This window comes from Melospiza melodia, chromosome 19, assembly GCF_035770615.1.
Source record: "Melospiza melodia melodia isolate bMelMel2 chromosome 19, bMelMel2.pri, whole genome shotgun sequence".
Lineage (NCBI taxonomy): Eukaryota > Metazoa > Chordata > Aves > Passeriformes > Passerellidae > Melospiza > Melospiza melodia.
The window spans coordinates 15,858,629-15,881,857 of NC_086212.1; the positions used below are offsets into that span (position 1 = coordinate 15,858,629).

A 23,229-nucleotide genomic window follows, 5' to 3' on the forward strand; every position below is an offset into this window, starting at 1 on the left:
AAAATAAAGTTACAAAATATGAATGAGATTTTGTAATATGACCAAGCTTCTCTGTGATAAATATTTCATTTTTGTCTAGTGTTCACCAGCATAAGGCAAGCAAGTCAGAAGAATGTGTCTTGATAGTAATTCAGTGACTGTAAATCAGCACAACTGTAATCTTCAGGAGTCACATTTAGCACTGGGGATTTGATTTTTGTATTTTCTCATAAATTTTTGACTGCCTGAGGGGAAAAAAAATCAGAAAGTAGAAAACTATAAGCAAACGCAGCATGTTGTTAGATTACAGCAGTAATGTTGGTACCAGTCTTCCCATGGGAACCTTGTTAGATTGCAGACAAGATTCTTCCCAATCCACATATGAAAATGTGTTTATCTCTTACAAACACAATATAATGGTTTGAAGTGATGGCTGACAGCTTTAGTGAGAGAAAACCTAGCATAACCGAAGCTCGATGCAAAGGAGTGACTCCAGTTAAAAGAACAGCAGCGCAGCTGAATCCATTTAAGTGGTAGAATGGATCTGATTGGGTCAGTTGCTAGGTAATGTCTCCAGCACCATGTATTTCAATGAATTTAAACGCTGGATGAATTACACACCTAGGTCTGCTTAAATAATCCACCTGGCATTGGCTCCAGCCAAATTGAGAGCAGGTGTGTGTTGCTTCTCTCCAGCCAGTTTTCCCTTAATGTGCAGTTCCACTGTGCGGATCACATGCAGTTACCTTGTTCTGTGGTGGCTGCTGGGCAAGTTGAACTTGTCATACCAATTCTGTACTTAGTGTTTTGTAGTATACTTATTTGAAAGGAAAACAAGCCAAAACAAATAAAACTCAAAGCCAGTTAATGCAAACATTACTAGAAGCAGTAATTTCTAGAAGTAGACTTGAAGTAGACATTTATTTGATACAGAGTTGCAGGAAGAGTCTGATGTTATTCTTGGTTATGTTGCAATAACTGAATTACCTGACTTCATTGAAGTTGCACAGAGCTTATGCAGTAGACAGTTGTGCTGGGACTTCCATTAGGGAGCTTGGGAGCACCAGTCTATGCAAGCTACTGTCAGTTACTAATTTTGCGCACATGGGGCCTCTTATATCTTTGCCAAGCAATACTAATCAATAGCGTATTAAAAATACCACCTAGGATAGAACTGACATCAGTCATCCCTGTGCATTCTGCTGCTGTAAAACTGACGTTGTTTACTGAGGGCAGTGTTATAAAGAAGTCTTTCCTTGGTCTAAAAGCTACCTGGAAACAGCCCTTTGCTGACTTCTTTTATAAATGGAATGTGGATGTCTGGCTTTATCTCTTCAACATTTATAATGTATGTTAGTGCAACATTTTGTGTTGCCATGAAGGAGAAAGTAAGAGGACCAGAATTCCCCAAAAGCAGCCTTCTAAGAAGTTTGCTTGGCTTAAGAAGACTCAGCTAGATTCCCCATCTGAAAAAGATTTCATAAATTTCTGATAGCCCTTTCCTAAATATAAAACATGAGTGACTAGATTTTTCAAGTTCATATGTGTAACCTAGAAGAAAATAAGAGGCATACCTAATTCCAATGAGAACCACTACAGATTAAGCATCTTTAATACTGGAGGATGGCTTGCAGAAGCACAGAGAGCAGTGGACTGTCTGTACCACTCAGATCAAAATTGCATTTTGGAGAGGGTGCTATATTAAAAGTGCTATATTAAAAGATTGGGGCATTGCTGTGGAACTGTTCTGGCTTTATCTGTAAATTGCAGATTAACCCTGTTGACAGGAATTGGAAAAGAACTGTTAATAGAAACTTTTTTGTGTTTCTTCCTGTAAGTTCACCAGAGACTAGGAGTTAAAAAAACCAATCTGTATTTGGCCACTGGCAATCCACGAGAGACACTCTTGTGTTGCTATTCTGATAACTACTTAAAGCTAGCTTTTGGATTGTACTATGTATATGCTGTTAAGTTGGGGCATGTATATCTTGTGAAAACATACTTTAAGAAATAGGTTATTTTCTAAAATTGCTTTGATTTTCTTACCTACTTATTGGTATGACTTTTGCACATAATTACACACTTTGAGTTGATTCCCAGGCGTTCTTACCCTGATAACAATGGAACATAACACATCACAATAGTTGAAAAATATTTATTGTGGGGGAGTGATGTAACAGGTTTGGTAGAAGATGCCTGTTGTATCTGACATGAAATTCTCTCTTCCACTCACAGTATTTTTCTGAGATTTCTAATTCTTTTAACCACAGATATATGAGTGTAGATAAAATAGCTGCAGGAGAGCAGTTTATGTGCGTCCTCAAATGTCTTAAGTATTTAATAGATAGCTAAGCAGCTCTCTGAGCTGGGGACAGTTTCTCTTTTTAGTTATGCAGTGTGTGAGGGGCAATAAAGTGTGAGGAAATGACTAGCTAAGGGGAGAGAGGCAATGAGGTCAGGAGGTTACTTCCATGTATTTGTTTTAAAGATGAGAAAAACGTAAGACTGTTAAATGCACAACACTGTAGTGAAGGTAGTTCTGACCAGATATAGCAAGAATGGGCAGCCTTTCAAATGCTACAAGAAAAGTTAGCAAATGCTTTTCTTTTGAGAAGCTATTGGCTAGTATAGACTGAAGAAAACCCGCGTGAACGTTCAGACCTTCAGAAAAATGTTTGTGTGTGATGAAAACATCTATAGCATTAGTTTATTTTTTTAACACAAGTACATATGTGGTAGTTTCTGAAGAGCCGAAGACATTTCTCTACCTCGTCCCTCAAAAAGCTCGTGTCTGAGAGTATGTGCCTGTTAAGCAAGCTTTCTTTCTACACTCCCCTGTTGAAACAGATACAGGTTTCTTTCTCAAGCTGCTTTTGTCTATTCTGGACAGCAGCAACACATTGACTCTGACATAATTCTTCCCAGTTATACTGCTGCAGATGGAATTCTTAGTACAAGGAATGAAAATTGATTTGACTTCTCAGTGTTTCTTTTGCTATGGCCTAGCATATTTCTTAGCAGCAGCAGATACTAAGGCTGCGTCTGTTAAATTTGAAAGCTCCTTCCCTGCCCATTGAAACAAGTATGGGGATATGTAAATAAATTTTTAGTTTCTAGCAAAAAAGGTAACTTCCCCTACCTGTGAAACCCACTGGACAGACTGTTAAGGAAGGATTTTTCATTTCCTCCAAACTCTGTCAGTGTGCAAATTTGGAAAGTACTCTTAATAAATATTCCATATTAATATAGCAATATATCTGTTGACTTATGTGAAAATTCAATTTACGTGAGCATAGAAACTGATTATAATTTTTCAGACCAGTGGTTTTGCTAATGCATGAAAACTTTGATTAAGAAAGTTTATCTTAAAGAGCAATTGCTGACAGAGAGGAAGTAATAATGTGGCTATGAAATAATCTGCTGGAGTAAAAACTGTTTTCTGTAAGGGTAGAATAGCCAACATGTTTCTTAGGGTAAAACACATTGTGCTATGTTCTTTCTGCACTGATGTTTCTGGGCTTTACAAAAAGCAGAGAATCTCTCTTGCATAATTTTAAATTGATTTTTCCTTCTTGTACAAAAGATCATTGGCACCAGTCCAGAAAAAGACAGGGAGCAAGTACGGAATTCATAAAAAACTGACTCATTAATTGCTGGATCTGATGAAATAATTAGTACTTGATATTTTCAATATGTTTTCATGTTGTTATTTTGACTTCTGAAGGCAAGAGAAGATCCCTTTATATCAAAAGATGCCTGAGCAAAGCTGTGATTTCAAAGATTTTTCAGCATGCTAATTCATTCCTTGTGATCTTCTTGTAGGAATTACTAAGAATTTTTCATTGCATCATTAACAGGAGTAGTACCAGTTAGATGTGCTCTGTTTTGCAATCAAGTCAATTTTTGGAGCATAGGCAATGAGAGTCACTTTGTTATATCCATTCCTGAACATTAGCAGTAATGGGCCTTCAAATGTGTTCGTTATTAATAATGGTATTTTTAAAAAGCGTATGATCTTGGAAGCCAACAGAAATGCTAAAGGGATCTTGCACTAGCATCAAAGCTGTCGTAGACTTCAAACAATATCTTAACATAATTCCAAGATCGGGGCAGCTTTTTCTTTAATGGAATTTGTAAGATAAGTCAGTATATAACAAATCCTCTGCCTGAGTGTTCTCTGACTTTGCAAATATGTTGTTAGCTCAGTAAATTTTACTACAGTCCTGTTTGAGAATTATGGTAGGTATGGGGTTTTTTTCTCCTCGACATCTCTATTTTTGATGTAAACGGATGTATGTCATCTGTAAACGGATCACTAAGGAAGAAGGAGGATGATTGCTATATATATGTATGACAGCAAAAGATTTTGAAACCCTGCTAAATCCTTGAGCTTGCTGCCAGATCTGAGCTTGGAGCGAAATTTCGTTGCCTACGTTGATAACAGCTTATGAATTAAATTTTTCAAGTTTCTGCTGCTAGCTGGCACTAGAGAAATAAGTGTTTGCTTTGGGAGTTTGGTTAGTTTTTTCTTAGGAGTTAAGATTATTTCAAGTGCATTGGTTTTTACTTCTTTGGAAAGACCCTGGCTGTTCCTTGATGGGTGCAGAGGGGTGAAAATACAGTTAAATACTTGTTTCCCTCTCCCTTATAGGAGACCTGCAAAGAAAAAGAAATAGAAGCCGTTAAGCTACCTTGTTCAGAGAGAACATTAAATCAACACAACATGGCACAGCATAGTATTGTCCTTGGATTATTCATGATGACTGTTTTATCACTGTTGGATGGAAGTTCAACTTTCCTGTTAAATCAACGTCTGAAGGGAAGATTTCAAAGAGACCGTAGAAACATCCGCCCAAACATCATCCTTGTTCTTACTGATGATCAGGATGTAGAACTTGGTAAGAGACCAGTATAAAGAGAATTTTGGCCAATGAGTATGACATTGCTTTTTCTTGAATCTAGATCTTTGCATTCAAAATAAGAATTTCTTTTCAGTATCAAAAATGATAGGAAGAAAATGTTTAAACCTTCCTTTATAAAGAGCATCCTTTCCATCTGCCTGCAATTCAGGGACAGCAAAAGTTAGGCCCAAAATGTTAAAGCTTCTGTTCCTGTGGAAATATACAGATCATGCCTGTCTGTCTTCATCTAAACGTCTAAGCTTTGCTTACGGCAATTGCAAGTATAACTTGGGAAGCTGCATGCCAAAACAACAGGTTTAAATTAATAACTGATAATTGCACCATGTAATTATGCAATTTTTTTTGTGTGATTGCGGGCTTTCGTTACATATACAATTTTCATTTTATTTACTTAAATGTTAGCTAGCACAGTCATACTATTCTTGTAGGTGTCCATTTAGATGTGTGGTTGATTACTGTGCAAAATGACACAGAATGAAAAGATCTACTCTGTTATCAACTCTGTGTTAATTGTTGAGGAAAGGAGATGAAGATTAAACACATGGTATCCCTAATGTTTTGGAATAATGAATTAACTGAAAGTTTGGCTTTTGTTGTGTTACCTGAACAAGCTTGTATTTACCAAATGCTGTCTTTAGTTATGAGAAGTGATTAACACAAACCAGTTAACATTAATGATTTTGAATTAGAATTATACTCTCATATGTGTATGAAGCCTCGGTCATCTGAAAAATGAGAACTCTTGTATGTGTAGTCTGGTGGGGCAGTTTTGCCACCAAATTTTTCTGCATCCAGTTTCTAGTATGGATAGGAAAATTTGGAAAACGGACCTCACAGAAGAAATAGAACATAAAATTAATCAACTTGTACTTCTCATACACTTACTCATCTTGTTAAGAATTGAATCACAGCAACGTTGCAGCCTTTGTACAGATGCTTCCTTTGTATCAATATTACTGTATGTCTGCAGAATCATAGATGTCACATTCTTCTTTAAGGTGGTAAGAAAGACTGCTATGGAAGTAATCTCATCAAATTAAATGCCGTTCAAATTATCAGGATCAGGTGATATTGTTGTCACCTTTTTTTGTAATGGTTATTTGGATCAGAAATTAGGCAATTTCAAGAACATATATCCCAAAAAACCTAAGCACGTTTTCTTGCAGGCTTGGAAGATGGTCCTAAAAAATGTATCACCTTCTATTTTGCGTTAGCCTTTGTGTTTCTGATGCAATTGTGTAAGTCCTTTGGGCAGTATATTTCACTTGTCTGATAACTTGATGCTTTCCAATTTCAAGGATAATGGGCATGTGTCCATGCAAATTAGGATTTAGCTAAGGCAAATCCGTTTGATGAAGCTGAGATTGGATATTTGTCATGTGCCACTAATGGCTTTGGGAGACTCAATATTTGTTTGAATTAATTTTTATTGTTGTCTGGTGAGCTGTCCAAGTTAATCAAAATTGCCATTTGTGGTGATTGTAGTTAGTGCATTTAAGCAAGATGAAAACAAGATGTGAATTACAAATAAAAGCTAAGGAAAAGTTGGAAGCTATGAAAGCGTAGCAGAGAAAACTGTGGGTAAGATTTCATCTGTTTCTTAAGAATATTGTGTAACTGATTGGTGTTTTAGCTTTCATTGTTCACTTGTAGCAACTTTGGAGGTAAAAGGGAATGCAACACAATCCTAAGTGCCTTTAACAGCCTTTCCTTTATTTATTTAAAGATAGATTTAGCAATGTGCCAGTAGCAGGTGGAGCTTACCAGAAAGACAATGTTGTCCTTTCCTGAAAGGAGGTGGTGGTTTTTTGTTTTGATTTTTTGTGTGGGTTGTTGTTGTTGTTTTGGTTTTGTTTTTTAATTCACATTACTCTTAATTGTTTTACTGGAAACCAAACCTCAGCCTTGTATTGGAAGAAGGAAAATACTGATGAAGGGCTGGTAGATCAAATGCAGAATCTCTGAAGGACATCAAAGGAAGAATGAGTGTAGATTGTAATGGATACAAATGGGAGAAGACAAATGAGAACATCAAGAACTACAGACACAGACATATTTGATAGACTGTCTAATCAAAATACTTGTATTGACAAGCATAATATAAAGAAGCGGTTTATAGTGACAAGGAATAATTAATTAGGAATGGACTTTTTTTCCCCTACTGCATCCAAGTTAGCATAATGCTGATGTCCCGTGTGTGATGGATTCAGTATCTGCAGTTGAATCAGGTTTACCTACCATACTGCTATGGCTTTAACAAACCAGCTCATTTCATAGTCTAATTGGAGAAATATCTGATTATTTAGGAGCTTTTTCCACCACATTATAGAAATCTGAGTGAGAGGTGATTTGTATGTTTTGAGACCTTCCTCTGAAAAGCTACAAAAGTAGCATGGAAGATAATTTTTTCTTAGTTATCCTATGTGGAGATGGGGCTTTAGAACTTTGTTAAATGTGAGGGTGTCTTGGGGTAAAGAAAGGGAAATGAAGATGTGAAAAGGATGTCTAAGGAGTTTCAAATACAATAAAAAGAGAAGTCTTTAGGAGACAATTAAAATTATGGGGTTCAGTTTATTGGAAAACACTTCTGATGTTGTGCTTCAGAGTAGACAAATCACTTGATACTTAATACAAGTTCTTCAACAGTTGGAGCTCCATAAAATGTAAATTATTACGTCCTTCAACAAAACACAACTAATAGGAAGTTAGTATTTTTTCATAAATAATTTGATGTTTTCTCCATTAATACTAGTCAAAAGATCAGCTTCGTCCCTGAGGTGAAATGTGAAGATAGGTGAAGGAAAGTTATGGAAAGCACACATTTCAAGTGATATTTCACGTAAAGTTTGCTTATCTTTGTTCACTGAGTAACTTTAACATTTCAAATTGATTGAACTTCCATATTTTCATAGTAGTCCAATGAATATTTTCTTAAAATGGTATTGAAATTTCTTTTAATTGCTAGATTTTTGTTTATTATCAGTGGTTTTAGACGGGTAGCAACATCTTCTGAATTAAGTATTGATACTTTTAAAGCATGACTTCCTGTCATATATCCACTAGTGAAATCTCCGAAGGTTTTCTAGCTCAAAAGGTGGTGTGGTGAGGTCCCAGTTGCTGATTAACACATAAGTAATCTGCCAGAGAATGGTTGTCTGTGTATTGGAGGCAAACGGAAGAAAATAAGCTTTAGTTGGCTGATTTAATGCTGTTTAAAATATTTAAAGCTGGCCTATTTAAGACTATACAGAAGAGTATGCTGGATTTTTATCTTGCGCTGCCCTGTCACTCTGTATTAGTTCTCAAGCTGGAGAAGCAGATTAGATCATATTGATATTGTTGATATATAAGATGTTGTCATTACAGCAGTACAGCTTCTTTTATTAAGGAAGCTTACTGTCCCCAGGGGGAGTCTTAACATGTACTGTTATTTATGCATAAATGCCTCTGTCATTTAAAGGTGTTGTTAAATGTATTTCAATATTGCAATGGCAAAACATTTTTTCAGACTGCCTGTTTATACTTGGGCTAGCTCATAAGACAACAGAGGAAACATCCACAGATCCACATTTTTCAAGCTCACATAATGTATAATTAACTGTTATATTTGTTAACTGTATTGTAAATACCTTTAAGCACTAACACTTAACCCACAGCTATTCTTCAGAAACTCCTTTTTGATATGTGAAGTTTAGCAAATTCTAAAGGGGCGGTGCAATAACCTGCCTTGGTTCTTGTCACAAAGTGATATGACATCTGCTCTGACTTGAGAAATGCACGCAGATTTTCAATTTCTGTTTAACACCCATTCCAACAAAATGGTCTCAAACTAATGCCATGGCAGTTCTTAGGTAAAATGACCTGCCATAGCAATTAACCGTCCTTCGTGGTGCCAGAGAGTCAGATTTTGTATGTGGCTTATGACCATTTTCCCTCTAGGTTTTGACTCCTGGTTTTTTCAATGTGCTCTGTATTAACCAACCTACTGTTGCAATTTCATGATGAAATTCTGAGCTTAGAAGAGCTTAGAACAAACCTAAATCCATTATTGACAGAAACAACATAGTTTGTGCCAGATGGTTGTAGGATGCAACCTACATCAGCTTTGATTAAAGTTGAGCTATTAATCCAACTCAGCCTTGGGCAAGTTAACCCCAACCCTATTCTAGCATGAGCCCATACCTTCCTCTCCGTGTTGTCAATTGGCTTTTTCTGCTCATAACAAGAAGGGAGGGTTGATGATGAACACGTTTTATCTTCTTTGCAAGGTCATGCTGTTGACATGTACCATGACAAATTCTTTAGAAAATTGAAATTCTTCCTAGATCAAGAAAATTTTCTTTACCTTGCTCAGTTTTTACTATAAGGCGCTGATAGAGGAGGGAAACTAAATTTCTTATTTCTCTGATACTTGGTGTTTCTGGGTTTAGGAAGAATGCTGATATGGATCCAGATTTAGTTAGGTGGATGTCTATGGTAAAGATCCAGTCTTTGACCAAAACCTTGTCTTGAATAAACAGAAGAAACATTTGGCAGCAATGTGGCATTCAGTAATTGTGGTCAAAAAGAATTTTATTCGTGTTACCCCAATTTATCCAAATCCCTTGCTTATTTGTTTGGTTATATAAAACATAGTAGTCATCTAAAAATCTGATTCTGCAGAATTAAGCCTAAGAAAATGTAGATAGTAAGACTTTTACCAGAATGGATGAAGTGGATAGCTAGAATTCAGTGAACTTGTTAGTGAGCTTTTTGGTGCCTTTGGTTCAGTGACAATTAGAGAAATCAATACCTCCTAATATCTCACATTAGGGAATAGAACTATTTAACTACACAACAAGTCCAGAAGACCTTTTTTGAGCAGTAATTTGGACTAAATAGTCTTCCAGATGAAATGATTCTGTGCTTAAAACCCTCAGCCTTTTGCATAAGGCTGGCACAAAAGGTAGCGTATCAGGTTTCTTGTGAAACCAAAAATTAAGTGACACTTATGGAGTACACATGCTTTGATCAGGGTTGCTGTATAAAGTGCTTTTCACCTTCAGCTGCTGGAAGAGTACTAGCAGCCCCAGAGAGGATGTAGAGATGCTGCAGATAGTTACGGTTGTAAATCTTGAACTTAGAGAAATGAAAGAAGCATTATGATCTGTGTCAACATGCTTGAGTCAAATCTTTACTTAGGACTTCAGTATTTAGTCCTTACTGAAACAATGGGAGAACTTCACTGAGGCAGGATCAGTAATCTCTCTGGATTTGGGTTCACTCAGAGATAACAGTCCCCTTACTACTTGTGCTTCCTTCAGGTCTCTAATGTAGCATCTGAGTTCTTGTGACTGAAACAAGAAAATACTTCTGACATGTTTTCCCTCTTTCAGGTTCTATGCAAGTGATGAATAAAACAAGACGTATCATGGAACATGGAGGTGCTCATTTCATCAATGCCTTTGTGACAACGCCCATGTGCTGCCCATCTCGCTCCTCTATCCTGACAGGGAAGTACGTCCACAACCACAACACTTACACCAACAATGAGAATTGTTCCTCTCCATCCTGGCAGGCTCAGCATGAAATACGCACCTTTGCAGTGTACCTCAACAATACAGGGTACAGGACAGGTAAGATCAAGGCTGGATCCATCTGAAAGTTTCCTTAAACTTACCTTAGACTTATTACAAAGACTAATGTATGTTTTTTAATTCTAATTTCTTCTTGACTTCTGGCATTCTGAAGTGCATAATGCCAGAGCTTAAGTCTTGGTGTTGCTTTAGCTTCCTTTAGCTTCCTTGTATTTTTACTTAAGGAATTTTTTGTAAACAAACAAACAGCCAACAAAAATCCCAAGACTTCTCATTTTCAGAAGATGGAAATAAAATACCGTGTATGCTTGAACTGAGGACCTAGCAAATCTAGAATATGGCCTACAATTACCTGAAGTGTGCAGAGCAACTAAGAAAGGTGCTATGAAAAGGAATTAGTGTTTTGACTTCTTTCATAAAACTGATACATGAAGCAAATTGGGAATGAGAGAGAAGAGACTGCTCCTTTTGTGTTTTGGGGCAGTCAGCTGGTATGATTCTCTAGACAATCAATTCACAGAAAGGTTTAGGAATAATTTGCAATAATAATTTGTTGGTTTTTATTCTTTAGTTTTGAGGTGCTTTGGTAGTACTGGTTTGCCCTGCAGATGTGCACTTTAACTTCTTAATTCCTTCTTTGTGGTGTGGCTTGTTTGTTGGCTTGGACGGGGTTTTTGTTTGTTTATTTTTGGGGTTTTTCAAGGAGTAGAAAAAGAGGCAATGAAGAGTAAAGCTTCTTGAGACTTGCTTATATATTTCAGATCACAACCTTGGAGTGAGAAAGCTTTTTAATCAATTCATAACCCAGGCCATCTCCCTGGGGTTTTTCTCTCCTCTTTTCTCTTTTGTGCAATCTTGAAGGCAGAAACTGTACTCTTCTATTCCGCTTCATAGCTTCCATCTGTTTTTCTTTTCTGCTGCTGGTTTCACATCTCCTTTGCCACTTCTCTATCTATTGTGATTTCCCTGTGTTTTGTTCTGTTGCAAAAGATGATTCTTCTGGGGATCAGTCTTTCTGCTCTGTAGTGTGTTCTCTGAGGTAGTGGCATTTGTGGCTGGGATCTATAGAGACTTGTGCTGCTGCTGACACGTTTAGGAATGTGTTAGTTATATGCAGGCAGGAGGGAGCAGTGTGGTACAGGTTTTTCTTGCACAAGTTGTGAGTGAAAAATAGGCGACAGAAAAGGTGCGTCTTTCCCCTAATCGTTTTTTTGGTTTCAGCCTCAGTTGTCAGTTTTATACTTTTTTTTATACTTTTTAACTTCAGCACTTTAAAAAGCTTAACTAACTTTGTTAGGCACTGTACTTGGAAGAATAGAGACACCGAGCTCAAGGGAAGTTCAGTCTTTGGCTGTGATAATGGGGGATGGAGCATGTGATAGCACACTGTGCTGTCAATGTGCCATAAGGTAGAGAAAAATTGGCCATCAGTGTGTGGTAGACTAAAATGAGTGTGTGTATACACACCTCTATTTCTCTTCTTAGTCTACCTGGTGAAGTACCTCAATGAAGGGACTGAAGGGATCTGATAACAAAATGTAGTCTTAAGCTGTTCCGTGAAAATACTCTTAAGATGCAGAAGACTCACTGTATGTTTTATGCAACCCGTTCGATTTCCTGCAGTTACTAAGGTAATTATACTAACGCCACATCTTCTAATCCTTGCAGTAGTGTCATACTTCTGGTTGTTACAAAAGGTACTGACTTGGGACCATTTAGTTGACCATTTTGAAGATGGCTTCAGTACTTAGGAATTACTGATTTTGAAAATCTGGTCAGTTACTTTAATACCTATAAAGAGCTGGTATCTCATGAAAAAATCTTACCCATGGAGCAAAATTTAATACTTAATGACAGGATTTTTATCTCAGAACCCTCATATTTCTGCAGTTAATTCATTAATTTCAATAGGTTTCTTCAACTGGACATTGTCAGTCTAAGAGTATATTTGGCCATGATGTGAATGCAGCGTATAGTTGACCTTTGGGCTAACTGGTTGTTCCATGCAATGCTGAGAGTACTTTCTCATCTTCTTCCCTCTGATTGTCTCTCAGGGAACAAAAGTATTAAAAGTAATTTTTGCTAGATATACATCTGAAAAATAATGGAAGTGTTCTTCTCTCTCCCCCCCCCCCCCCCCACTCCATCGCTATACTAAAGATTGGGAAAATGTTCAACTTTGGGCTCAGGAAAACTGGTATCAGATACAGAAGTAAGAGATTTTAGAGAGGCAAACAAATCTTTATGTGTAATTAAGACGCAAGCTCAGAACCCAAGTTAATATCTGGAAAATTGTCTGTTGAAATAGGTCAAATGCTAAATGCATTTTCAAAATACCGAATGCACAGCATTCATATTGAAATATAGAGTGTTAATATCTTAAAACGTGAGTTCTTATTTCACACTCTTGGTGGTAAGTGCAGTTTCACAGGGCACTAATAAGTGGATAGATGCAACTCAGCATTGTGAAGGATATGAAGAGAAGAGTCTGGGAGGAGGAATGTATGGTCTGACTCCAAATATATCAGGTACTGAAAAAGAAAGTATAATGGTAATTGTGGTCCATTTCTCCTGTACATAGGTTGTAAATCAAAATATCTGCATTATGGAGATATAAATAACAAAAAAAAAAAAAACAGAGGCAAGATTAAGACTCAGAACTTTTATCTTAGATCTGTTGTAATGGAGAGAACAAAGCTATTTTAAGAAGAAACAGAAAGGAATGAATCAATTTAACAATGACGTTTCTGTTATGCCTTCTTACTATGCTTCTGCTTTCTCTACCCCTAGCTTTCTTTGGAAAGTACCTTAATGAATACAATGGCTCCTACGTGCCTCCCGGTTGGAAAGAATGGGTTGGATTACTTAAAAATTCTCGATTTTACAACTACACGCTCTGTAGAAATGGAGTGAAGGAGAAGCATGGATATGACTACTCCAGGGTAGGTCCTGTTGATTTATTTCTACTAACATTTGGACATGACCCCAAGAAAGCTGCACTTCATAGTTTCAGTCTCTTTTTGTACTTGAAAGCTGCTATGTGTAACATTATCTACAATGAGTAACAGTAGTGTTGGGGCATTGTTATCTTCTGTTCTGGGAGGGTTATGTTACTGAAAACATTGTTACTAACAGTGTAAACAAGTAAAATGTTCTGAGACTGTGTTAAATATTAGGACCTGAGGATGTGGCAATAGACTTAAATGCTTCCGGTTAACTATTTCTGTGCTTTGTATGATAATTATTGTGGCAGTGGAGTTACACAAGCATTAATGAGATGAGAGTCCATTTCCCTCCAGCTAGACCCACCCTTTTTGTTTAAGGAACTTCTTTCACAGCCATAGTACTATGGAGTATTCACAGAATCCTGGTACAGTTTATGATAATTCTGAATCACTGGAGAATCTAACTATTGCGTTTGTATTTCTGTGCATACAGATGTATATGTTTTTTAATATCCTTTCAAGGATATTCTATCCTGACTAAACTTACAAAAATGCTTCATAGTCATAATCAAATGCAGTTTTATTTTTCCTCATCTAACATGATGCAGTTCAATACCTGCTTGCAGTCAAGAATCTGTGAAGAATGACAGCTGTGTGTACAGAAATGTTGTGATGGAAATATATCTTGTGTGGAAAAGTGTCAGCCGAGTGATCTCATAGGCACTGTTCTCCATCTCTGTTGTACCAAGGACCCAACAGGGTGCTTTATGTTCCAATACCTTCAGCTCTGTTTTGTGTGTGCAAGGGTTGAAAATGTTTACATTTCACTTGTTTTAGTTTTTTTTCTTACAGAGTTTGGTAATAAATAAAAAATAAGATGATAGAAATACAAACTTTTTATAATCTTCATATTCTTACATAATAAGCAGCTACAGTAAAAAACAGTATGCAGAACAGCAATGCTGTTTGACAATAATTCTGGAGTTCAAATGAGCAAACAAAAGCTGAAATGGAAGACTCTTTCTTTCCTGCCATTTTTGTTGCTGGAAACATGATTTTCCAGCAATTACCAACATAATCAGATGGATTTTTTTTAGTCCTATCTGTTTAACATAGTTAGTGTTAATTATGTGCCAGTGGGAAACTAGGGAAAAAAATCATTGATTATTCCGTCCTCTAAAGTAACTGCTAAACTCTTCTGAAAATTAAATTCTTTCAGATTTTCTTACAGTATATATTCTACTGTGATGTTTCTTTTTCAGCTTCTGTCAGCATTTTTTAGATTAACTTTAACTTTCTACAACTACAACCCCTACAGTATGGGCCTTTAAAAAAAACCCTTTAGCAATCAGGTCAGTGAAATGTTTCTGTTTGGTCTTTTGGCCTGGTAAATGCTGGGGTTTGCAGCGATTTTCACTTTGACCATGTGGAAACCTGTATCTTTAAAATGAAATTGGAAAACTATACTCTTGTAATGGCTAAATCAAAGATGAGTTGCACACTTCAAGTGATTGACTTGCTTAAAGAAGCAGCATGATGAAGATTAATGGCACTACATTTTTGAGAGCACTTAAGTATTCTCTCTCGACTATGAATATTGTCTCAGGCATTGAAAGCATGCAGAAGTCAGTTTTACTTTAGTACATTTTCCCTTCTCCTGTGTACTTTGATGAGTAGAAGTCCTTCATTTAATGCCTATTTAGAGAGAAAATGCCATCCCAGGAGCAGTCATAATTATGGCAGTTTCATAACAGTCATGCCTTGTGTTGTACCAGTGTATAAAATTATAAATGGAGACTTTGCCAGACTTCTTCTGGAATAGACAAGAAATAACTTTGGGGAAGTAAATATAGTCCATGAAAAAGGCTTCCTTTGAATGAAAAGCTGACCTCTTAGAACAAGGATGTTGACAGAGGTGAAGAAGAACAAGTGTCTTAACTGTGGCCAGAAAGCTGTACTCAAAAGAAGATGCAATCCAGTCTGTACCACACCTTGTACCTGTTTGCTTGACCAGAGGCAGACTTATGTCTGATTTTCCATCCTGCTGTGACTTGACAGTCATTTGGGGTTTTTTTAAGGTGTAGTTTCATATCCTACTTATGTTTGAGGGATATTTATATTCGTAGTGTTTCCAGGGAATCACCTAAGGGAGACCATGGCTTGTCATTAAAAATCCTGTCTTCAATCCCTATAGCTCTTGCAGATATCTTAAGAATGATAATGATACTTCTTAGAACATACAGAGATAGTCCAGCTCTTCTGCAGGAAGTTTTCTAAATTCTCAACAATATGCGTGACAGAGCTATATATCTATCAGATTGTCACTGTAATATTGAATGAAGTCTTTGGTTCAGTTAGCCCACCATCTTCTCGTGTTAGAGATTTCTGGTTTAGAAGAGGGTTAAAAAAGAAAAGAACATCAAGCCATTCACATTATCACAGTATTTTTATGATGTAAGGTTGGACTATACATCTTGAAAATACTGACACTGATAATTTTTTTTAATTCATACCTGGTCATTGTATTTAGTATTGTGTTTTTCATCATGTAGTTACCCACTTTAGGAAGAAAGGGTACTGTTTGATCTCTTTTATTACCATTCAGTTCTGAGAAAAAAGCTAGAAGCTGTTGGTTTTTGTATTTCTAGGCAGTGAAAAAAGAATTGTTTGAGTCTGATTTTTTTAGTTTTTAGTATCTGTAACTTACGTCCTCCTCATACCATTCTATGTGAAGTAGCTTCTTTTTTCCTATTTCTTATGATACCTCAGACCTCTCCTTCCTATTGCCTCCCCCAGTTTGAAATTCCTTTTCAAGTGTCTCATTATACTTTTGCTTCTACTTGCAGGATTATCTGACTGATCTGATTACCAATGACAGTATTACCTTCTTTAGAATATCAAAGAAGATGTATCCTCACAGGCCTGTACTGATGGTTATAAGCCATGCTGCTCCTCATGGTCCTGAAGATTCAGCCCCTCAGTATTCACAACTCTTTCCTAATGCCTCAGAACACATGTAAGGAAAAAACAAAAACTTTGATTGGTTTTTAGGTTCTGGAATATGGAAGTTCTGGGTACCTCAGGGGAACAATGTTTTCTTTATAGTATTCTTGGCATAACTTTGTCACAAATATATAAGAAGCATTTCCAGATAAAGGTAAAGGGGCAGTACAAGTCCGTTGAGAATGGCTGCTGCATCTAGAACTCAGAACTGTAGCTCATTGAGATAAATGGGAAGATTCATGCTGAATTCAGTGGATATTGTTACAGCTTATTTGGGAAGTAAAGCACTTTTTATTCTGAGCATGGTGATCAAAATTTGGTTCTCGGGCTATAATCTCTTCAAGGGAAGAAACTCTGTCTCCCTGTCCTTACTTAAAACTATAGTGTGCAATGCATATTACTCCTGTTGCTTTTATGGAAAGAACAGAAATACAGGCCTGCCGCACCAAATTCTACAGGCTATTTCTGAATGAACTGGTATGTCCGCACATGACCCAATACAATGTCTTGAACAGATCCCAAAAGCAGTATCACCTGGTTCCTGAAGGAATATGTTCATAAGCTCCATGTTGAGATGTTTCTTGTTTATAGAACAGAGACATTTTGCATGTACAGCTCTTAATGCTGCACTACAGGTATCTCCTCGCAGGGAGGTAAAATGAATGCTTCTCCCAAATCACCTCTTGATGCAACTGAAAGCATTCCTGCAGTTTTCTAATTACTGGCTTCATGCCTTCCTTGATGTTCAACATCTGTAACTTTCTTCCTGTGTGTTGCCCCCTCCCCCTTCTTTTTTAAGGGGAATTCTGTTTTGCTTTGGGTTTGTGGAGGAGCTGGGAACTGGTGGAAACAATTTTCAATTGATGGCCAAAGCTCCTCAGGATAGCCCAAAGTCCAGTGAAAGCCATTTGAGCTTTTCTGTTTTATTTAAAATAGAGTCTGAGAGAAGTTTCTTTTGTTTTATTGTCTGGTTACTGCATAACTTGCAATTACATATTTCGTTATTTTCTGCTGTGTCCAAGAGAATCTGTGGCACAGATCATCAGCAATTGTTTCTTGTTTGTTTGCCATTTCATGATTTCATTTTCTTTAATGAAAATTTTGGAAATGCCTGATGAACAACTTCACGTGGCTTATATCCAGTATTGAGCTTAGTTTTATTAGGCTCCTTTGGAAGGCATTTGGATCTCAGAGATTATTATCAGGCAACTCTTTGTAGCAATTTACTTCCTAGCTGAATGAAGAAGAGTACAAGGATGGAAGCAATGAAGAATACAGACTAGATAAATCTATTTTTCTTTTGCTTGTACTTTAAATTTAATTGTTCACACAGATTAGGTTTATCTTTCTAATTATAAAGTAATTACACTTTTGGTTTTGTTGGTTTTTTTTAATTTTAGGTGACTTTTTTTACAGTGATAACAATTACACAGGAAGTATCACTTTTTGAAAAGAAGTTTTGTTTGTAAAAAATAAATTATCCTGATAGATTAAGCAACTGTGTTTTTCTTTTGGATATGAAAATAAAATAGCATTTTTTGTACATCTCACACAAAGAAATTGACAGTTGTCTCCTAAACAAATTTTCCAGCACTGCATAATGACAATAATAATAAAAGTAATCTGTCAGAGTTTTTATTGACCTGGGTTTAAGAGTAAATGTAAAAATGCAGAACATGTACATACAGTTGAGGGAATGATGCAAATTAGTTCTCTAGTTTCCAATTTTTCCCTTGTTCCCAAATTCTAGGGAATCTCAGGAACAGATAAATCTGTCAATGATAAAAGGTTGCAGGCAGTTCTTACTGTTTCATTGTCATGTGGATGTTGTAAGGAAGGATCAGAATGCAGTGGAATAGTTACAAATTGCCCTAAAGCAATAAGCAATACCCTGAACAAAGTCTTTTCCTGGTCCCCAAAGCAGAAGGCAGTACACCAGGTGGTATGATCCTCCACCTTTCCCTGTGGTAGTGCTGGTGAAGTCTGTACGTGGATTCTGTGGAAAAGAAAAGCCAAAGAAATGTGGGAGGCTAGTGCTTGGTATTGACTGATGTATATACTGCATCATGTGGCATTGCTAGTAATAACCAAAAGCCAGAGGTATGGATTTTAGTCAGCGTGCTGCTTTGCTTCTGAGCTCTGATATGTACTTCTGTAGCTAATTTATGCTGCCGTTCTCTTGATTCTTTACCATGTTCTGACTGGTATGACCATTCTGCCCTATACTGCAGACTCTCTCCCTCTCATTCTGTAGAGCTTCTCTCTGTGTGTACCAGCACTCTTGTCTTGTTTTAAAATTATTCACAGAGCAAATCCCTCAGCTACATGGTTTTCCTTTATTGCTGCCGATATTGTGAGCTGTAGAGAATGTGGCAGCTGGGCAATTTAACAGTGGTTAGAAATGTTACTTCAATGGAGGGTACATGTTACCACCCATCTTTTTCAAGGTCAAATCTGTCTGGGGCTTCCCTTCTAGGTACTTCAGAAGAAGTTGTCTCAGCTAGCTTCTAGGAATGTTAATGTTTGTGTTTTTCCCATAAGACAGACAAATCTGTTAAGGATTAAAGGGTTACATTTGTAGTAATCAAGGAAATTTGTGGGCTTTGGTTGGATTAAATAGTGGGAGATTTCAAATCAGCCAGGAAGTCATGAAGTAAGCGGAAAAGGAGTTTGCGAAGCATTTTTGATTCATTCTGGACATCACAGAGCAACAGTTTCCATAATTGTCAGCATTTTCAAAGAGGCAATGTTATTATTTCAACCACAATAACATTCTGAAATTCAAGAGAATATTAACAGTACAGAGAGAATAGGCACCAGCCCTTTCATCCCTGTATGAAGAAGCCTCCCCTTGCCAAATATGCACATTTTTCAGATAGCGTCTAACAGAGGCTTTCTGCATAAAAAATGTCACTGTCAGATTATTAGTTTAATATTTATATTAAATCTTATAAGACTGTCACATTCAAAGATGCATTATATATACAGTATTTTGATGAGAAGTTTCAACATACATGATTTTTTAGCTCAATAACTTTTAATAACCTTGCTGCTCTGTTGCCTATACAAAACCAAAAGTAGAAATTTCTCAAATAGGGATTTATTAGGATATTCTGTGCTGCTAATAGGAAAGTAAATGAGTATTTACATTTGCATAGACTGAGTTTATTGCTTTGAATGAAAAAAGGAAGCCTAACCAAATTACACAGGAAAAGTAATTTTTAATGTTTTAGACTCTGCACATGATGTGTTTGACCCATGATGTAAAGAAATTGTAAAACGTGGTCTTTAACCTGAAGTAATATAAGGAATAAATATGGTACATAAGAATAACATTTCTTGCAAATGTAAGCTATAATAATAGCTTTTAGTGAATTGGTTATCCAGAGAGTTGACATCATGGTGGTAAAATAAATCTTTTATTTAGGTTCTGCTAAACTAAAGTTATGTAATTATGCATAGAAAAGTGAATCCTGGGACTTCCAACCATGTGAAACTATGGGCAGTATTTTTCCTCATCACTTTAATGATGTCCCAGAACCATGAGAACTTGGAGGGACAATGAGATTCTAGGGGGACATTGAACCAAGTTCTTAAGATTTTGCCAGGACTTCAAGCGAAGAAGTTGGTGGCTGGAATGAGTCCTTAAAATACAGCCATATTTCCTAATCCCACTTTTTTTCACAGGTCTTTAAAGTCTGGCAATTTGTCCACTTCTGCTGCTCACATGCAATTGGATACCAGTAGGCGGAGTGCCTGTGTTCTTCTAGTGCATAAGTGTGACAATATTCAAGTAACCAGTCGTGCTGAACCCTAAAAGGCTGTTAAAGAACATAGTAGAACCTTTACAGCAAGTTCTATAGTTGTTTTGAAACAGCTTGCACAAGGCATAGTATTTGGTGCTAATGTGGGCAGAGTGAAAACAAAGCAATTGCATGAATAGAAGCTCTGTAATACATGCTTCATCCTGATCATACTCATGGAGTTTAGTCTTCTGAGGCTAAGTCTCTTGGCTTGAAATATGTACTTGTTAGCTTGGAATCGCTGGAAAGACAAGATGTGTTTAATGTTTACATAGATTTTATTTCCCCCCAAGTAGTTTTCATTTTCCCATGCTTCATAACATGAAAGTAGAAGACATTTCAAAAGTACTCTTAATATTTTCTCGTGTACCTCAGATAATACTTCCTATAGTGTTGATCAAATGAAAATTAATCATTTCTATGACTTTTTTCTACTTGGCTAAAACATTGTGGTGTTCTCTCCCTGTTCCTTAGTACTCCCAGTTATAATTATGCTCCAAACCCAGACAAGCACTGGATAATGAGGTACACCGGTCCCATGAAACCTATACACATGGAGTTCACTAACATGCTACAGAGAAAGCGCCTTCAAACACTCATGTCTGTAGATGACTCTATGGAGATGGTAAGATTAATAGTCACTTTTGTTTTGTTTTTTGGCTAAACAACAAAGTTTTTGTTTAGTGAGTTAAGCTTCACTTTGTCCTTCATATGAAGATAAAGGAGAAAGAAGGAGAAGGAAGACTTTAAAAAAAAAATCAGTTTTTTAATAATGTGTAATCCTCTCACCTCTGATCATTTTGTCTCTTTATTCAATGTGTAAGGTTCCTCATCTAAAGACAGGTACCCTGAGTTGGGTGGTGTGAACAAGCTGATTTTTTGCCCCAGAACCACTACTGATAAAGGAGAAGGGAAAGAGATTGCCTGAAAAACTAGACATCATAAATCTGAAAAATGTACCCTCTGATAAAGTGGTCCTACAACATGTTGGAAATAACTACCTAAATGTGTGGCTATTTTGATCTTGTAACACTGAGCTTCTGAGAGAAGAAACCAGCAGCAGCAAAAAGTGATGATACAGGAGTGCTAAGTGGAATGACCCCAGAGGAAGTTAAATTTTGGAAGTAAATAAATAAGTAGATTAGTACTTTTAAAATTGTCTGCATCATGTAACAATGAGATTTCTTAATGCAAACTATGTATCTTCAACAAAATGTATGGATTCACTGAAAGCTATGCTGAAGAAGAATGATTTTGCAGATTTAAAGGTGTTGCAATTTTTCTGCTTATCTCTTGGCATTCTTATTCAAAAAAGGTAGAACATAAAATTAGAGGAGTCCTCTAAGGCAAAAATGAGATTATGTAGATGGCATTGCATAAGCTTGCTACTAGTGTCTTAAAATTTCTGATTCAGGCAAATATGATCTCTGCTTCATGTTAATGAAGCTCTTTAGATGGATCAGACACCAGCATTAGGGGAAATGGGTGATTTTACCATGCAATTTGAATTTTCTGTTTAGTAAAAGGGTTTCGCTCTGGGTGATTCATGGCAGGCAAAATCAGTTAGGTTGGTTTTTAGTTTTAATTACCAAGTTAGCCCAATTTCCAATTTTTTTTTCTACTGAATTATGTGTGTTACTAGTTTTTCAAAATTAAAAAGAAAAAACAAAACAATCTCACACTCAAAAAAAGCAAAACAAAAAAGAACAACCCCCAAAAAAACCCAAACAAAAATCCCCAAAAACAAAAACCCAAAAAAGCCTAACTAGCAAACAAAACAACCTGAAAAAGAACAAAAAATGAACTCCCAAATCAACACAACAGTTTTTCTCCTGTGCTAATGTTTTGCACCTGTGTGAGGCTCCACTTTGGTATCCCACCACCTTCTCACCTTTCTTAAATGAAAATGTCACATAAAAATTGATCTTTGATGCTAAAGTTGGTACATTTCACATAGTATCTTATGTAAATCTGTAGAAGTATTCACATTAAAATCTCCTCCTAATTCTCCATAGTGAGAGAGTATGACTGAGTGGTTTTTATCTGGAAAATATTTTGCAAATATTCTGCATAATGGGGAGTCATTTGTCTGAAGGCAAGATTGTTGAGTGCTGCCTGAATATGTGTGAGATTCAAAGGGCTGTCATTTTATTAAAACTGCTTGCTGCAAGAAGAAGGTAAAAGAGAAAATTTTGAAATGACAGCTTTAAACTTTTATCTCTGTTACTGTATGTATTTAGTACTATCTTGACAGCTGTCATGCAAAATACTGAACCCAAACATTTTTGAAATGGTGTGCTATTGTGTTTTACCTTAAAACAGAATTTTGTCTTGCAATAGCCACAATATTCAGGTAGTAAAACTAAGATGTGATTATGTATTATTCAGAGTGGTTCATTATGATAACTCAGTGCTATCTTTAGTTGTTTGTATGTTACACATAGGTGGAAAGTGATATGCAGCATTCCACACGTAGAGCTACTCAGTGGAATAAATTTCATATTTTGTTTTGCTTCTTTTCAGATTTACAATATGTTGGCTGAAACAGGAGAACTGGAAAATACATATCTAATATACACAGCAGACCATGGTTATCATATTGGACAGTTTGGGCTGGTGAAGGGGAAGTCCATGCCATATGAGTTTGATATCAGAGTCCCTTTCTATGTCCGAGGACCAAATGTGGAGGCTGGGTCCTTGTAAGTTCTTTGCATTTGTGTGTGTTGTAATGTGAAAACTTCATGTTCACGTCTCTAGTTGTATTGACCTGGCAGCCAAATGGAGGCACAAAAATCTGCCCATTCTGCTTAATTTTGGCAGAAAATTATGTCTCCTCAGAAAGCAGAACTCATAGCACAGGATGGTATAACAAACTCAAGGCCATTGTCTTTTTGCTTGCATGGGTGTGCAGCCCATGCCACTGCAGTTTTGTGGATATAGTTGAAAAATCACTTTTAATTTTGTCCAAACTAGGAGACGCATTCTTTTGAGTAGTGCAAAT

The 23,229-nt window shown here is 36.6% G+C and overlaps 2 protein-coding genes across 18 annotated transcripts in view; one reads left to right on the top strand and one right to left on the bottom strand.

Annotated features, from left to right (window-relative positions):
• The window catches only part of SULF2 (sulfatase 2), an 84,344-nt gene that overhangs the window by 33,574 nt on the left and 27,541 nt on the right, over positions 1 to 23,229 (top strand). For 7 of the 11 annotated variants that reach the window (XM_063172696.1, XM_063172702.1, XM_063172700.1 and 4 more), the window contains exons 2-7: positions 4,631 to 4,877; positions 10,277 to 10,516; positions 13,268 to 13,419; positions 16,269 to 16,438; positions 20,703 to 20,853; positions 22,752 to 22,927. In XM_063172696.1, coding sequence (XP_063028766.1) covers positions 4,703 to 4,877; positions 10,277 to 10,516; positions 13,268 to 13,419; positions 16,269 to 16,438; positions 20,703 to 20,853; positions 22,752 to 22,927 — 1,064 coding nt within the window. In that variant the 5' untranslated portion in view covers positions 4,631 to 4,702. The remainder of the gene's footprint in view (positions 1 to 4,630; positions 4,878 to 10,276; positions 10,517 to 13,267; positions 13,420 to 16,268; positions 16,439 to 20,702; positions 20,854 to 22,751; positions 22,928 to 23,229) is intronic. The other 4 variants (XM_063172707.1, XM_063172704.1, XM_063172705.1 and 1 more) reach the window with 1 other exon arrangement.
• Positions 2,119 to 23,229, bottom strand: part of NCOA3 (nuclear receptor coactivator 3) — a 104,638-nt gene continuing 83,527 nt past the window's right edge. For 3 of the 7 annotated variants that reach the window (XM_063172684.1, XM_063172686.1, XM_063172685.1), the window contains one exon: positions 17,915 to 18,421. In XM_063172684.1, coding sequence (XP_063028754.1) covers positions 18,266 to 18,421 — 156 coding nt within the window. In that variant the 3' untranslated portion in view covers positions 17,915 to 18,265. Of the gene's footprint in view, positions 4,636 to 17,910; positions 18,422 to 23,229 lie in introns of those variants that run through there. The other 4 variants (XM_063172683.1, XM_063172682.1, XM_063172688.1 and 1 more) reach the window with 3 other exon arrangements.